The following is a 15,601-nucleotide window of genomic DNA, read 5'->3' as shown; positions in this document are numbered from 1 at the left end:
GAACCCCCTGCCCCGTCCCGCCGCGCCCGGCCCTTATCTCAGGTGTGCCTCCCGCCTGGCGGGGCTGGGCAGCAGCCGGGCACCTCCTGAGGCCGTTCTTTTCATAGGAAGGTTTGTGCAGGTGGTTTTAGAAGGATCTCCGTTTCCTGGGAAGGAACCCAAGCCAGCCCCAGCCACCAAAAGCGGAGATGAGCGAGGAAAATAATACAAAACACCAACCGTCTCGTCTTCCCAAAATCTTGGGAGAAAGACCCCGCGTGTGGGCACCCTAAGTTTATCACCGGCACGATCCCGCACGAGCATTACGCTGCCCCTGTTTCTGGGTTCTCAAAATGCCAGACACCCAGTGTGTAACCAAGGGGCCAAGAGAAGCAGGAGTTACAGTCTCCAAAGCAGGTATTTGGGTGGCTCACAGGGGCTCTGGAGCTCAGGGTGGGTTCTGGGCCCATTCCCCCATCAGCCACCTCCCATTTCAGCAAGCAGGTCCCTAGTGCCCCCTCAGAGCACACAGCCCCCACAGAAACCGGCCCCACCACATTTCAGGCGAGGGGAGGAAAAGAAACAAGCCTGAGAACTATTTTTTCCCGGTTTATTGTGGCTAACATCAGCGAGGCGCATCTGGCCGAAGTGATTCGCCCAGCCCAGTGCCGTGGGACACGCTGCAGCAACCTTCCTCCTCACAAACCAGCTCAACCGACTCGGTCTGAACCCGGTTCTGAGAACAGATGTTACTCCCTGCAAGGACACATCAACTCACGCCTCAGCCCACCGACCTCCAGTACTTTTAGCTCTCCTTATCTCCAAATTTACATCTCTGGAGGCAGCTTTGGAATCATTCTTCTCCAAGGGCAGAAAGCTGGCTCGTTGAAGGGTTACAGCAGAAGTCAGACGGGTTACAAGGACCCTGGAGAGACTAAGAGCCATCACCTAAGAGCCACGTGAACTTTTCCTCCCCTGGAAGTGGAATATTTCTTCAAGCATGTTCATTAGTTGAAAATTACCAAGTAGCTAAAAGGTATTTACAAAGGCCACCAAAGATCCTTCCCGAGAAGGACTGCGTGTACGTTTTTATTAGTGCATTGAAACGGCGTTGCCAGGCCCAGGACGGATGAACACCCGCTCAGCCGTCCGTTGTCCCGTCACTGAGGGTAAAGCTCCACGATCATCGCGTGCCCCTGCAAGGAGGGAGAAAGAGGGAGAGAGAACGGTCACCGCAGGGAGCGGCTCTCACAGACAGGGCTGACAGGAGGTGCCCATCTCTGCCGCAGAACAGAGCGGAGAGGAGGATCCAGAGCCGATTCACCACGAGGACCCTGGGGACGGGGGTTGGAGGGCTTGGGGACAGCCCAGCTGGGCTCCAGGCTGGCCCAGGCAGCAGAGCCCACCCTGCCCAGCGCCCCAGGCTCTCCCGAGGGTCAAACCAGGGACTGGGGTGCAGGCCCAGTCGGGAGCAGCGCCCTCGGGTTACAGAGGGCCAGCCCTGCCCGGGCCCCTCAGAACTGCCACCGGTCACTGCAGCCCCAGCCGGGGCTCCCAGAGCTGCTTGAAGGGTCTCGCCCCCATTTCTCTTGTCAAGATCTTTCTTCCCAAGAGAGAACAGTTTGGGAAGTCTTTTCCGAAACCCTCAGAACACGCAGGGATCTCCTCCCTTTGGGCCACAGGGGCGGGAGCGGCGGTCGCCAGCGCCCGGGGCTGACTCTGCAGTGGGCTGGAGGGTCCCTGCAGCGGATGGGGCGGCGGGAGCTCGCCAAGGAGGCAGCCAGCCGAGGGGGGGGGGGCACACATTGGGAGCGCCGGGTGCCAGGGGACTTGGGAGGCGCCCCCCACGTGGGGCAGCTGGACGGGGTTTCGCAGGACCGACCGGAGCAGGAGGGTAACGGCTGAACCAGAGGGAGGGGAGCCAGAGCCCGCAGCGCCATTACCTGCCCTCCCGCGGCACAGGCGGCCACCAGCCCGTACTGTCCCCCCTCCTTCTGCAGGCGGTGGGCGGCGGTGATCACCAGGCGGCAGCCGGTGGCACTGAAGGGGTGTCCCAGCGAGAGGGAGCCGCCCCAGTTGTTGAACTTCTCCAGAGGGGGGGCTCCGACCTGCGGGAGCACAGAGGGAACCGCGCTCACCCGTCTGGGGGCGGGGGGAGATGGCTTCTCGCCTCCCCACCGCACACCGCACCACCAAACCCACAGCGGCCGCCGGCGGCGTTCCTCGGCACGGCCAAGCGCCCGCCAGCAGGACACCGCCGCGCCGAAGGCCTCGCCCGCCAGCAGACAGGACCGCCCCGCAGGATCGAGCCCCCCGACCCGCTTCAAACCCCTCCTCTCCGAGCACGACCGCGACGGCTCAAGGTCTCTACCTCCCGCGGACCCGGGGAGCCCCAAAACGGCTCACGGCGGGATCTGCTGAGCCAGGGGCAGGCGGCTGCTCCCCGCAGGCGGCCACGGAAGCCCCGCGAGCCCCGCCGCAACGGGGGGGATTCGGAAGAGGAAAGCGTCCTGCCCGCGCCTCACCTTGGCCTTCCTGCCCATGTAGTTCTGCGCAAACCAGTCCGAATCCATCGCCTTCAGGTTGGCCAGGATCTGCCCCTGGGAGGGAGGGGAGGGCAGCGGTAGCCAGGGCGGTGGCAGAGGGCGAGGAGAGCCCGCAGACAGCGCTGGCAAACAGGAGATCTCCCGAGGGCAGCGCCGGCCCCACCGGAGGGGCGCATTTCCCAGGACTGGCCCCGCTCGCCAGCCTCGGCCAGGAAAAGGGGCCCTCCAGAGAACAGCCCCCTCGCCAGGGCGACGGGTGGCCCCAGCCCCATCCGCAGAGGGCGTGCAGAAGGGGTTTCTCTCACACGGGGGTCTTGGGAAAGTAAGATTATCTTTTTTTTTATATATATATTATTTTAGAGGCATCTGTGTTCCTTTGGGGACTGCAAGCGACACAAGCCACCCTTGGCACGGACTGTGTCCATGTAAAAACGTTTTATACTTAAATTACCGACAGGACTTGCACTTAGACACAAAGGTAGGATTACACCTGCCCAGAACAGCGGTTTACAGCCGGGGCACCCTCAGGGCTCGGAGGACTTACGGCAAAAGCCTCGTGGAACTCGAACACATCGATGTCGGCCATGGTGAGACCGGCCTTCTCCAGCACTTTGGGGGTGGCGTAGGTCGGCCTGCAGGAGTCAGGAAGCAGAAGTCTCACACGAGCACGTTTCCTCCCATCGCTGCCCCACGTCACGCCCCTCCTCTCGGGGGTGGTGGGGGGTGAGGGACAGCTCCCTGCCTGCCCCGCTCCCACCAAAACCCAACCCCAAGCGACCGCTGCTAGTGCCAACGCGCCGGGACAGCTCCCCGCCAGCCGGGGCGGGGATTTCAGCCGCGGCTGCTCTCCCACCGCCCCCTCCCGAGCCACACCTCAGCACCAGCTCTGGCGCCTTGGCGAAGGCCTGGAGAGGTGCAACACCCCACGAGGTGCTCCACAACACCCGGCTGAGTTGTGCTGGTGGTTAGGGGATGCTCTTGACCGCCACCACCTACCCCAGCAGCAGCTGGTCCTTTGGATCCTGGGACACGTACACGAAGTCCCTGCACAGGGGGAAACGCGATCAGTAACAGAGAGAGGGGAGAGAGGAGGCAGGAGCAGACTTCAGAGGCCGCTGCAGCAGTCCCTTTTTACCTCAGGTAGGCCTTGGGTTTGTATCCCATCGCCAGAGCCTTCTCCTCCGACATGAGCAGCATCGCCGAAGCCCCGTCCGTCTGAAAGAGGCAGCCAAAAGTGAGGCGGCCGCCCGAAGGCCGAGCGCTCCCCGCGCACAGCGAGCCCGACAGCGGAGCCCCGAACACCACCAGAGCTTGCCAGGACGCCCCCCGCCCCGTGCCGTGGGAGAAGGAACAAGCCTCCCAACGAGCTGATGGGCGGGTGGGTGGGTGGTCTCCCAACGGCGCTAGCGCAGACGCTGCTGAAGCATCTCCTTAAGGCCAGACCCGCCGCCGCCCCCGGTTTCCAACAGGGCAGAGGTGCCTATCAGCCCTGAGGACGCGCTGGTGACCCCAAACACTCCCCTCCACCCCGAAACGCATCATAACCCTGGGAGGACACAAGCCACCGGCTCAGCCCATCGCCAAGCCGAGCGCCGCAGCTTTGGCTCATTCCTGGGGCCACCGCCGGCGCTCCAGCCGCTCCCAAGGCAAGGCCGGGGGTGTTCCCGGGCTTCTGTAAGCGCCCAGGAATGCTCTGGAGAGAGCCCCAGCAGGAGGTACCTGCTCCCCACAGCCTGGGAAACAGCCTCTAAACACACCAGAGCCCTTTGGGGCTGCGTGCAGGAACCAGAGGGTCACCTCCAGCCCTCTGCGGAGGAGCTGGGCTCAGACACCCCTCACCCAATCGACACAACCACCTTGGGCTTCAGCGCCCAAAAAAGCCTCCTTTAAAAGCGCTAAAGAGAGAAAAAGGAGCACGGGCAGCAGAAAGCTCATTGTAGACGTGCTGGAGAAATCCCTCCTTAGGGGAAGATCACAGGGCGGGCCTTAAAGTGACCAGTTTAGACGAAAACTGCTGACTTCCAGACTGACCCACCCCGTGGACCGAACCGCTACCACTGCCTGTGAGCCGCCAGCCCTCGCCAGGCAGCTACAGAAAAGCCAACGGGGGAAACGGAGCAAAACTCGAGGGGTTTCGCTGTCGATCTGAAAACGAAGCCACCCAGTACCCCAGTTCACCGGCGTGGCTATCAGCCGGCCCAGAGTCACCCCTGGAAAAGCCAAAAGCCGGCGATGCCGACCGGGAGACGGCTCATTCCTGCCACTGACCCCTACGGAGGGTGAACCGGGCAGTTTCACTCCCGGCTCACGGCGACGGGCAGGGGGTTACCAGGAAGGAGGAGTTGGCAGCCGTGACGGTTCCGAACGGCTTGACGAACGCCGGCTTCAGCCTGCCCATCTGCTCCATGGAGGACGGACGGACCCCGTTGTCTTTGGTGACCGTGTCTTTGCCTGCGGAGGGGAAAGAAGCGGATTTAAACCACCGAGAGTCAGCAACACGCGTGGATTTGCACATCAGGAGTCTGGGGGTGGGGGGGAATAAAGCAGAAACCCTGCTTTTTGTGACAAGTGGGAGGAGGGGGAAAAAAAAAAAGGAAAATCCATTCGTGGTAGCAGGATGTTGAACGTGGCTCAAGAACAGCACCGAGAAACTGGAGCTACGTGACTTTCTCTTTGCGGACTGCAAGCTAGTTACTGCACGAGAAAATGACCTCATGGAAAACCTTGTTGGTAAAAGAATTTAAATTCAGATTCGAAAGCCCTGGATTGGGGAACGGGGCCTGACCCTGAATTGGAGAGCAGGGCCTGAACCAGCGCCCGTTTCTGTGCCAAGGGTTGAGGAAGAGCGAGCGCCGGCAAGAACCCAACGCATCTTCACCCCCACCCGCTGCTGACGCGAGCCAGGCAACAAAAAGCCCCGATTTCAGAGTAAAGACCACGGAGCTCCAGACGTGAGGGCTCTTGAGGAGTCCAAGTGCCCCACGGGAACGGGTACGACCCCAGGGCGTGCCCGCGGGGGGACGGGCGGGAGGGCAGGAGTCCGGCCACAGCCAGGACGGCTCCAGGTTTCTCCCCGGACCGTTCCACCCCCGAGGCTGGTGAGCTGGAGTCGACCCCGCCAGCACGCTCCAGTGCTTCTGCCCAGCCCCCGGCCCCTCAGAGCAGGGCTTGAGGAGGCCCCCTCCTTGCTGCGAACAGCCCGGGCTGTGAAGGCGGGCTCCCTGGCCTGACTGAGCGAGCCGGGGGATTCCTGGTCCCACCGTTCTGGTTTTCCTTGCTCTGCCGCCCCACCAGCGTGGGTACGAGGCGGGTACAGCAGCGTGCAGCCACCTACGGGTATGTTCACGGAGTCAGAGATGCAGGCTTAGAAACACGCTCCCCTGTCAGTGGATTTTCAGGAGAAAGACGGCATTTCAGAGAGGTCACACCTGTGCCAGACCCACGGAGCACGATGAACCTGCGCCCAGCGCCTCCCGCCTTTTCCAAACGAAGTATTTCTCCGCCGAGCCGGCGCGGGCCGGCAGCGCACCGCGTGCCCGCTCACCTGGCACTTTGAAGGGCACCACGTCGAGCAGCAAACCTCCGTCCTGGGCTCTCTTGGCCAGCGTGTGGGAGCGCAGGGCGTACTCGTCCTGCTCCGAGCGGGAAATGGCGAAGGCAGCGGCCAGCCGGTCGGCAGAGTGCCCCATGGTCTCGCTGGTGGAGAACTCGGCCACAGCTGGGAGCTGGGGGACAGGGAAACAAAGTCAGGGCACGGGAACACCTGCCCCCGGGGAGCTCAGCGGCGGGGGAGGCCCTGCCCTGTGCGAAGCAGAGCGGCCGGTATCAGAGCGAGGCAGCTGACGCACGGCAGCCCCACCAGAAGGCCCAGCCTGTGAGGAGAGCCATCACCTCCCACAGGTTTTAGAAAAACAAGGATAAAAACGAGGCCCAGGCTGCTGCCGACGCCAGGGCTTCAAGAACTGCGTGGCGTCTGCACGTGCCGAGAGAGGGCGGCTGCCCCCTGCGCCTCACGGGGGCTCCCCGGTGAAGGGACATCTCGGGCCAAGGTCAAACCCCACCTCCTGGGACCCCCAAACTCCGCCGAGCACCTCCTCAGGCAAACCCGGGGGGCGGGCAGCCTTGCTTTCATCCTTCAGCAGCAGGCGGGCAACCCCCGCACCCAGCCGAGGCGGCGACTCCCCCGGCTCGTTCGGCCTCCGGCTCTGCCCTCTGCCGCACGCACCCCCTGCGCTCGGCCGCGGCGGTTGGCTCGGGCAGAGCTCGGGGGCGCCGAGGAGGGAAGGGCTTTTCCTCCCCAGCTCCACCGCCCCGCAACCCACCGCTCTCACGCCCTCCCAGACACGGAAGCGTGGCTCCCCCCGCAGCAGACCCCAACGCTGGCCGGCAGACCCCCGATTCTCATCCGGGCCCAAACACGGGAGCTGAACACATCCAGCGCCCGGCAGGATTTGGCCGGGAACAGTAACCACAAGGTGTATTTGAGGTGCATTGATGCAACAACGACGACAGGAATACCCTGGGGATGCTCCCCTCTGGTATTCAGCGCGTTACTTGTGTTATCCAGGAACCAAGAACGGTTCTGACCCTTTAGGACCCTTGCATCGGGTTCGTATCGATGGGGAAAAGCTTCTGCTTTTGTAGCCTCCAGCACAGCCTGTCGGGGAGCTGCAGGAGGAGAGGGGGGTTTTGAAACGAGCTGGGTTTTCTGAAGATGTAGGAAGACAAAGCAGAGCCTCCCGAACGCTGAGGCGCGTTAGCCAGCTGCAGCTTTAGCCTAAAGCACAGGACAAGGGTCTGGGAAAGGCGAGCCACAGGAGCCACCGAGCCCTTCCAAAACCCTCTCCGTTGCACCTACACACTGCCCTGAGCCGACCTGGCTTGCACCTCCTCGTAAAGTGCTTCAGGCTAAATATCTAAACGCCTGCAACAACAAAAAAAGTTACCTCAGGAGTGAAGTAGTCGGGGCGAATTTTGGCAATGAGGGAGAGCTTCTGGCCCAGGGTCTTGGCTCGGTTAAAAGTCAGCATCGCCTTCCTCATCTTCCTGCTGTGGCGGATGGGAACGTCCGACATCAGCTCCACGCCCCCGGCGACGACGACGTCACACTGCCCGGCCGCGATCATCCCCACGCCTGCGGGAGGAGACAGGAGTGTCCCGTGGGAGCTGCGGGGAGAGGGGGCGCCGGGGCCCCGGGCCCGGCCGCCTTTTATCGCCTTCAGCCTCTGGCTTTGGCCGGGCCGTACAACACGGGCTTAGCAGCGGCCGAGCAGGCATTTTCTGAACCGCACTGGTTGCGTGACTTCGCTTCTGCTCCACCAGACACGGCCACTGGGAGCAGAAGATCCCCAGCAACGCCAGGCGGTGACCAGCTCTCCATTCCTGCGGCTCTGTTCAGGCTCAAAGGTGAAAGCAGCCCGAAAGGCAGCAGCTCCCTTATCAGAATGAGGTCTTCACCTCCCAACGGACTCTGAGCAGAGGCTGCTGCCGAAGGCAAAGGGTATGGAGCTGCTGGCCGGTCTCCACAGCAGACACTCGATTCGTATTGTATTTTGGTGCTTCAAAAACCTCCTTTCCCTTCCCGAATCTCTTCAGGTGCTTACTGCTGCTCCCTAAGCAGCGCAAGTCAGACAAGGGTGTAGAGGAGGTACTAAGCTTCAGTCTCAGCTTGTTCTCCCAGCCAACATACCTGTGGTCACAGCCTGGTTTGAAGAAATGCAAGCCATGGTGACTGTATGGGCCGGAGTTTTGTCAGAGAAACCCGCTCGCAGGGCAGCCTATGGGCAAAGAACGGCGGTGAAAACCCTCCACCTCCTGCTCCACGGGGCCAGAGCTACCTTCTGCCCAGCCACACACCTTGCCAGACTCAGCTGAGAGCAAGTACAGCGAGTTTTCCTGCGGGCAATTCCTGCGGCAGCAGCTCACCCCCTCCCCAGCCTCTGGGAGCAGGAGGAGCCGGCAGCAGCCGAGGCTCTCGGGCGCGTCATGCACCGTCACTGGCCCCCACCAGTAAAGGGACAAACCCATCACCCCCCTCATGATTTCAGAAGAGCTTCCCGCTGCTCAACATCATCCTTGCCTCGCCTGATTCGCAACGGCGACACGTGAAAGGCGTCCGAGCCCTCCGCACAGGGCACCGCGCCTGCCTCGGCTCGGCAAGCAGCCGCTCCCAGCGAGACCTTCCCTAGCGGAGACGCAGCCAAGTAGTGGAAAGGTCAGCAGTTGTTCCCCAGTTAAAATTACCCCGCAGCCTCAGCTGACCGGCAGGTGACTGCCGCGAGCGCTGGCACACGCCACGCGAAAGCCGCCGGCGCGACCGGAGCGCCTCGTCACCCCCGGCTACGCCACGGCTTTGCCCAAGAGCCGCAGAGGCTCCAGGCGACAGCTGACCACACGCTGCCCCTGGGGCGTCCCCCCTTTCTGCGCACCACAGGCGAGCTGTGGTTTCCCAGGGCAGCTCAGCGCCTCCATTTCGAGCCGTTCAAAGGCTGCAGCTGCTCAGCCAACTCCAGCCAACAAACACTGCAGCAGAGCAACCGAGCCCAGCATGCTCTGGGCTCTCAAGCCCTTCGGACCAGCCAGCGAAGAGCTGAGTGACCAGCAATCGCCAACAAGAGTCTCCCTTCCGGGGAAGAACCAAGCAGAGGCCTCACAGCGTTAAAACGCCCTCGACCTACGGCAGGTTTCAGCAGGAGGCAGAGCCCCGCACCATTATCTGACAGACAACGCCGCACAACTGGGTCATACTCTCAAACCATGTTTAAATGAACCGTAATACTGGAAATTTTGGGGGTTTTGCAAGTGCTTGTCACCTTCCCACGAGCTGCAGCAACGGGGCTCACGGGGGAAGCGCTGCAGGTCACCCACCTCTCTGGCCACGTTACTGGTTTTCACCTCCTGGATCACGGTGCCGTAAACGATGTAATCCACCACGTCCCGCGGGACGCTGGTCCGGTTCAGCAAGCCCCTAGGGAGAAGGGAAAACAAACGGGATTTGCACTCTGCAAGCAGCCACCTTGTCACAGAGCTCAAACACCCTCTTCCCACCAGCTGGGCTGGGGAGCAAGGCAACAGCAGGGCCACATCTGCCCCCAGCTCAGAGGAGACCTTGTGTGTGTGTGTACTGAAGGTGATGACCCCGGACTGCAAATAACCACGGTGGTGTCATCACCACCCACGACTACAAAACTTCAGCGGAGCAGCTGCCCTGCACCCTCCCCACACCCAGAAGCGGCTGTTTGTATCTCCCCCAGTTTGGAGCACTCTGACACCAAAGCTGAAGGCAGAGGGCCTCGAGAGACACCAAAGCCAACCGCCTTCGGCGTGGGAGCACGTCAAACGTCAGCAAAGCCACAGAAAACAGGCGGAGCGACGTCACGGTGCATCAGGAGACACGTCGCATCGTTTGCCCGGACACCTCCTCGCACACGCCCCACGGTGGCAGCGACTGAAGGTCACCGGGATTCAAACAGTAGCTACAAAGCCCCAAATAGAAACGGAACGAAAGGCACCTCTGTCCATAACTCCTCCTCCTCCTCCGCACGCTGAAACCCCCCGGAGCTGGGGGAGAGCCCTCACGCACGACCAACGCGCTGCCCCGCAGCCCCTTCGCCGCCTCGGCCGATCACGGCCTTCGGACCCGCCGTGCCCGCGCCCAACCTCGCGGTCCCTCCTCGGGCCTCGCAATCTCCTCCCCCCGCCCCGCAAAGCCTCCTCTCTTTTCGACAGCACCTCGCCCCGCTCCTCACCACCACGGACCCGCTGCCGCCGACCCACGGCTTTTGTCCGACCGCCGCAGGGCGGAAGGGACAGGCAAGGCGACAGAATCCCCCCGTTATTCTCGCCGCCGCCCAGTTTGCTCTGCGCTGCCCAGCATTGTCTCTCCCAGGAGCTGCAAGCACACCTCAGCAGTAGCTATGCTCGCTGTGTCTAGAAAACTACAGTCAGAATTCAAACTAACTCGGGTTTGTCAGGCAGGACAAGGCCATCTCTTTGTGACAACGCCCTTTAACACAAGCCCGTTGCACACCCGACAGCCAAGGCGGTGGCGGACCACGAAAAGTCGGATCGTATCGTCCAGAGCCAAAGCCAGAGCCTCGGCTTTCAAATCTGTTGAAGCCACCGTACCAACACCAGGACCCCAGCAGCTCAAGGGGTCTTCTGGGCTCTTCAGTATTCCCTTTACTTACTGCAGAGCTGCTCTCGCCAAGTCGTGTGGCATAAGATCCACGTACCTGGAAGGTAAAGGAGAGAGGCAGGAACTTAGGGGTGTCCCAAACCCACCCAGGTGTCCCCCGGGAGCGCACACCAGCAGCACAGGACTGGGGACGGACCAGAACTGCTCCACCGCTGCCTGCCCCGGGTTGGGCAGAGCGCCTGGGCACAGCCCAGCACGCAGCCCAGGGACTAAAACCGCTGGAAAGCTGCAGGAACGGAGCGAAGAAATCCCCCCCCGCCCTCGGGGTGAGGTCTGCTTCCAACTCAGCGGTGGAGCTGGTGCCCCCGGCCCGGCAAGAGGAGCCCCCGGCCCGGCAAGAGGAGCCCCCGGCCCGGCAAGAGGAGCCCCCGGCCCGGCAAGAGGAGCCCCCGGCCCGGCAAGAGGAGCCCCCGGCCGATCCTCTGCGCCAGCCCTGCCCGCTCAGTGCTGCCTGTGGCTCTGCCTGCTCCAGCTTCACCGACAGCTTCCTCCAGACGGGCGGCACAAATCCTCGTTCTCCTCTGAGCTCACGGACACACACAACCCCCTGCAAACCCCGCCTGTTCACCAGCTCGGCTGGCACACCTGCAGCAGCCTAACTCGCTGCCAGAACGACGCCAAAACGAGCGCGGGAGCCAGCTCTGTTCGCAGAAGGACCCTCCTCCCACCGGGCCAGCGGCATTTCCTGGCCGTTTCACACTTACGAGGTGCCAGACTGTAGAAACGGAATCCGGACGCCCTCCACCACCACAATATTCTTCACGCCGCTTTTGGCCAAGGTCTTCTTGCTCTTCGGCTGGGCTGCTGGGAGAGAAGCGACCATTGACACGGACGCCAGCAGGCGGGAAGCACGGCCCTGCGGAAACCACCAGGCAAACCGTTCTCTTTCGGGGCCCAGGTGGGACACCTGGGCTGGAATCGCGTCTCTGTTTGGCTAAGCGCGCGCCCTGCGAAGGATGATTTAACAGCTCAGCACGGCCCCCAGCAGCAGCGAGACTCAGCTACAGCCACACCGGGGCTACAGCTGAGAACGAAGGCGGGGGACCCCCAGTGTCCCCCACCGTCCCCCGCCCCCGGCAGGAATGCTGCAGGAAGAGGCACCTCGGAAACCGCCGCACGGCTTTGAAGGGGCGGCAGGGCAAAGGCACAGCCCGAGCGAGCTCTTCCCTGGGGAGCAGCAAGGACTGCGGGGAGCAGCGGCACCGCTCCCTGCGTGCTCCCGCCGCGCGGTGCAGGGGAGGGAACGCGGGGCGAGCCGAAACACGGCTCGAGCAGCCAACTTTGCTCCCAGAGGGAGGCAGCAGCCAGATAAGCGCGTAGAGGCGCTGCGGGCCACCTGTGACTCCTGCAGAAGGGGACTGAGCACCTCAAGCCGTGGCATGTCATCACACAGGTTCAACAGGCCGCTGTCAGGGCTCCTCCGGAGTGATGGTTAACAGAGTCCAACGAGACTTCCCCAACACCACCAAGCCTCCAAACCCTAACGAGCATACGTGGCAGCTCCTTTCACAAGCAGCAAAAGGGTAACTGCCCTGGTTTAGGCTAAACCAGAACGAATTCTGCTTTAGTGCTTTAACTTTTCAGCCCAGTCTCCTCCAACTAACGGCCCTGTCTGAGCCAGCAGCACGTTTCCCCAGGCAGCGGCTGCTCCCAGCAGTGCCAACCCCTGAGGGTCACAGCCAGCCCCAAGGGATGGGCTGCAGAGAGGCCCTGCCTGGGACTGGTTCTTACAGCGACCAAGGTCACTGCTGAGTCTTGTGCCCGTGTTGGGCTGCGGGAGGGAAAAGGGTCCCCAGCCCGAAAAAGGCCGCCCCTGCAGGGAGGAGCGAACTGGCCAGGGGACCCAAACCTGACCCACCGAGTGTTCCACCCCACGGACGGCACGGTCAGTGCAAAGCTGAGGGGGCACCAGGGTCAAGCTCTCTTCTTCAGTGGCGACACCTGAGGAGGGCTCTGTCTGTCCTTCTGTCGTCCATCCCGCCCCGTGCGTCCCTGAATCCAGGGCCTGAGCCCAGCTCCTGCCTCCCGTCCCTGTCTGCTGCCCAGTCCAGCCTGGGACTGCCCCAGTGCCAGCCCTGCAGCGTGGTGGGGACGTGTCGTCATCGGGGTGGGGGGAGCTGGGTTCAGTGTTGGGTTTGTATCTATTTGTACATATTGTAGAGATTTCATTATTTCCTTATTCTTATCTTTTCTTTGATTGTTACTGTTCCATTCAAGCTGTTTTAGTTTTCTTTTCCAAACCGTAAAGTCTCTCTCCCTTGTTCTCTCTCCTTTTCCCTTCTGGGAGGGGACAGGGGTTAACAGAGAGCCTCTGTCATGTGTTAGTGGCCGGCCCAGCCTCAATCCGTGACAGTACCGACACGCAGAAGCCGATTAATCCAGCTGAATGCCGCGCTGGAGCAGGGGCGAGCGCCGGGACGGGAGCCCAGTGCCGGGACGGGAGCCCAGCACCGCTCCCGCACGACGCCAGGCGCTGCGCAAAGCCGGGGCGACGCGGGGGAGCTGCTCCCCGGGCCCCTCTCCAAACTCCAGGCAGCTCCACGCGTTTGTCACCTGAGCAACCCCCCGCCACGGGACCCCAGGTCGCCCCACGCGCTCACCGGGGGCCGCCGCTGAACCCCCCGTAACTGCACGGGCTGAGCCGCTCCGCCCAGAGCCTCTTACTGGCCCCGCGGGATTTCAGAGCTAATTCCACCAGTTTGTGCTGGTCAGGGACAACCCCCTCCCCGCTGGGCAAGCGATCTGGTTACGGCCGGGCAGCTCACAACCCCCCAGCTCAGCCGCCTGGTTTGGGTTCCAGAAATAGCAGCCGCTCGGGTGCCGGGGGAGTGTGAGCTCCGGAGGGGGCCGGGCTGCGGGAGCGAGGGGCGCTGGGAGGCTGAGCACTCTCTGTGGCTCCACCTGGGGCATTATTGGTTTGGGACTTCCCTGAACCGAGGCTGTCTGCGCTGGGTTTCGGGGATTTACGTAGAACGAGCCTCTGGAAAAGGGAGGCAGCTCCAAAACCAGTCGCCTCCAGCACAGCCCCGCTGCGATTCCTGGCGTTTTGTCCTTACCTGCGGCTTGTAACTGTGGGGAGCAGCTGAGCGAGCGAGCCACTGGAAAACAAGAGGTGAAGAAACGGGGTCTGTCAAACTTGAAATGTTAAAAACGTTTCTACTTTCTCTAAGAACTGTTAAAAACCCCAAGATAACGTCACAGTAAGACACAGCGCCCGAACATCTGTGAGATACCCTTCAGTTTGCCATGCTCATGACAACGACACAGTTCGTGTGGCCCGTTAACGCGAGATTCCTCCCACGTCTGACGTGGGAAGGGACAAATCCAGCAACAATGGAGTGTGTTAATGGAAATTTTAAAAAACCCATTGTCATCCTTTTCAAGGTGACAACAGAACCGACATCCAGACCCCAGCGCCCCCTCCAAACCCGGCACTTAAACCAGCACTTCCCGACCCACCAGTTCAAGCTTTTGATAAACGTGAAGGTACTCACAGCCCCTGGCGGCCCACAGGGAGGCAGCAGGGAGGCTCCTGACGGCACGGGTCAGCACGGAACACATCGTGGTGCCTGGAGAGCTGGCAAACGCCTGGCCTCAGTCCGCTCCGGGCTGCAGGGGACAGTTTCAAGGTAAGCGACCCGCCTGCCTCACGCAGAGCCGGCAAAGCCAAGAGAGGGAAGAGACTTCAAGGGCAGCAGCACCGGGAATTACATCCCATTCCACTGTTTGAACAGCATCTAACACGTGAGAAGTCTGGCTCATGCCTGTAAACAAACACCCACCTCCCCAGCGCCCCAGCACTGGGCCAGCAGCAGCCGGTGGCAGTTTGCGATTCCCCTCCCACAACTGCTCCACCACTTCCCTGCCGGAACATCCCGTGCCCAGCAGCCTCGCTGCCAGCGTGACTCCCCTGGCACACGCTCCTCGGCACAGTTTCAGGCCGCTGCCCCTCGTTTGAACGGCTGCTGCCAACCCCAGTGGCTTCCGTCGCGTGTCCCCATGGGAAGCAGAACAAGGCGGCATCTGCTGCCCCAAAAACTTCCTCTGGAGCTTTCCCAAAGCTCATTCCAAAACAGGGTTTCCCCACAAATCCTCATCTGCCGTTTTTATTGCTTGGGGCGAAAACCCAGCCCCTCACAGCTCCAGTTCCGTGGCTGCTTCACAGCCACGCTCGCCTCGCTCTGTCTCGCTTCCAGCGCCCCAGCTCACAGCTCGCTCTCTCCCGACACACACGCTCTCCCTGCAGGGTCAGGGGGACACCTGCAGCCCCAAGCCCAGGTACTGCAGCTCTCTGCAGCTTCCCAAAACTCAACGCAAGCTGCCAGCCGCCCCCTCCCGCTTCTACATGTCACCCCCCCCGCCCCAGCTCGACCCCTGCCTCACGCCACGCAGCGCTCCTCCTTCCCCAGCCCGCTCCGGCTCCGCTGGCATCCCACACACCAAACCTTGGTCAGCAAAGCTCCAGAGAACAGACCTCCTCCCCAGCACCTTCTCTGGGTCGCCTCTCTACCAGGGCGCTCTTCCTCTCCCTGTGCCGAGCTCCCTGCCCACGCCCACCTGAAGCTTTTCCCCAAATCTTCCCTCTCCCTCTCCAGCTACCCAAACCAGCCCCGTGCCCTCCCCACCACACCCCCGCTGACCTCGCCACCCCCCCGCCCCGCACTATCCCCGGCGCTGCCGGGTCTCAGCTGCCCCCCCGGCGCCCCAACGAGCCGGCCCGAGGCGCCCGCACGAAGCGACGCGGCCAAAGCTCCTTCCCGAGCCCGCGGGATCCGCCCCGCGTCCCCAACAGCCCCCCCCCCCTCCCCCCCCGTACGGCAGCCCCCGCCCCCTGTCCCCACGCACACCGCCACCCTTCAGGCACACCCGCACACACCCG

At 62.4% G+C, this 15,601-nt stretch overlaps 1 protein-coding gene across 2 annotated transcripts; it reads right to left on the bottom strand.

The window, feature by feature from the left end:
• Nucleotides 1–1,109: 1,109 nt before the first annotated feature.
• HADHB (hydroxyacyl-CoA dehydrogenase trifunctional multienzyme complex subunit beta) lies at nucleotides 1,110–14,320 on the bottom strand. 2 transcript variants are annotated; one of them, XM_086461758.1, is made up of 15 exons: nucleotides 14,217–14,320; nucleotides 13,779–13,820; nucleotides 11,427–11,523; nucleotides 10,715–10,759; nucleotides 9,393–9,492; nucleotides 8,215–8,302; nucleotides 7,472–7,659; nucleotides 6,070–6,250; nucleotides 4,855–4,976; nucleotides 3,661–3,740; nucleotides 3,522–3,569; nucleotides 3,070–3,157; nucleotides 2,505–2,579; nucleotides 1,923–2,087; nucleotides 1,110–1,175 (listed from the first exon to the last, which is right to left on the bottom strand). In XM_086461758.1, exons 1-15 carry the CDS (start codon nucleotides 14,281–14,283, stop codon nucleotides 1,140–1,142), a joined length of 1,422 nt encoding a protein of 473 aa, XP_086317884.1. In that variant the 5' UTR covers nucleotides 14,284–14,320; the 3' UTR covers nucleotides 1,110–1,139. The 2 variants fall into 2 exon arrangements, with proteins under 2 accessions (XP_086317884.1, XP_086317885.1); XM_086461759.1 differs by lacking the exon at nucleotides 14,217–14,320 and having other exon boundaries at nucleotides 11,427–11,578; nucleotides 13,779–13,807.
• Between the last annotated feature and the right edge of the window lie 1,281 nt (nucleotides 14,321–15,601).

This window comes from Leptosomus discolor, chromosome 2 (genome assembly GCF_034619465.1).
Source record: "Leptosomus discolor isolate bLepDis1 chromosome 2, bLepDis1.hap2, whole genome shotgun sequence".
NCBI classification, from domain to species: Eukaryota; Metazoa; Chordata; class Aves; order Leptosomiformes; family Leptosomidae; genus Leptosomus; species Leptosomus discolor.
Note: the sequence above shows the minus strand (reverse complement) of the source record. Positions and strands in the feature narration are given on the sequence as shown.

Bases quoted from the DNA above. Each gene is read 5' to 3' on its own strand.
- HADHB (XM_086461758.1), bottom strand. From the start codon at position 14,283: ATGTGTTCCGTGCTGACCCGTGCCGTCAGGAGCCTCCCTGCTGCCTCC. The intron at 13,821-14,216 runs GTGAGTACCTTC...CTTGTTTTCCAG, and splicing joins CCTGTGGGCCGCCAGGGGCT to TGGCTCGCTCGCTCAGCTGC. The intron at 2,580-3,069 runs GTAAGTCCTCCG...CCTCCCTCCCAG, and splicing joins AGTTCCACGAGGCTTTTGCC to GGGCAGATCCTGGCCAACCT.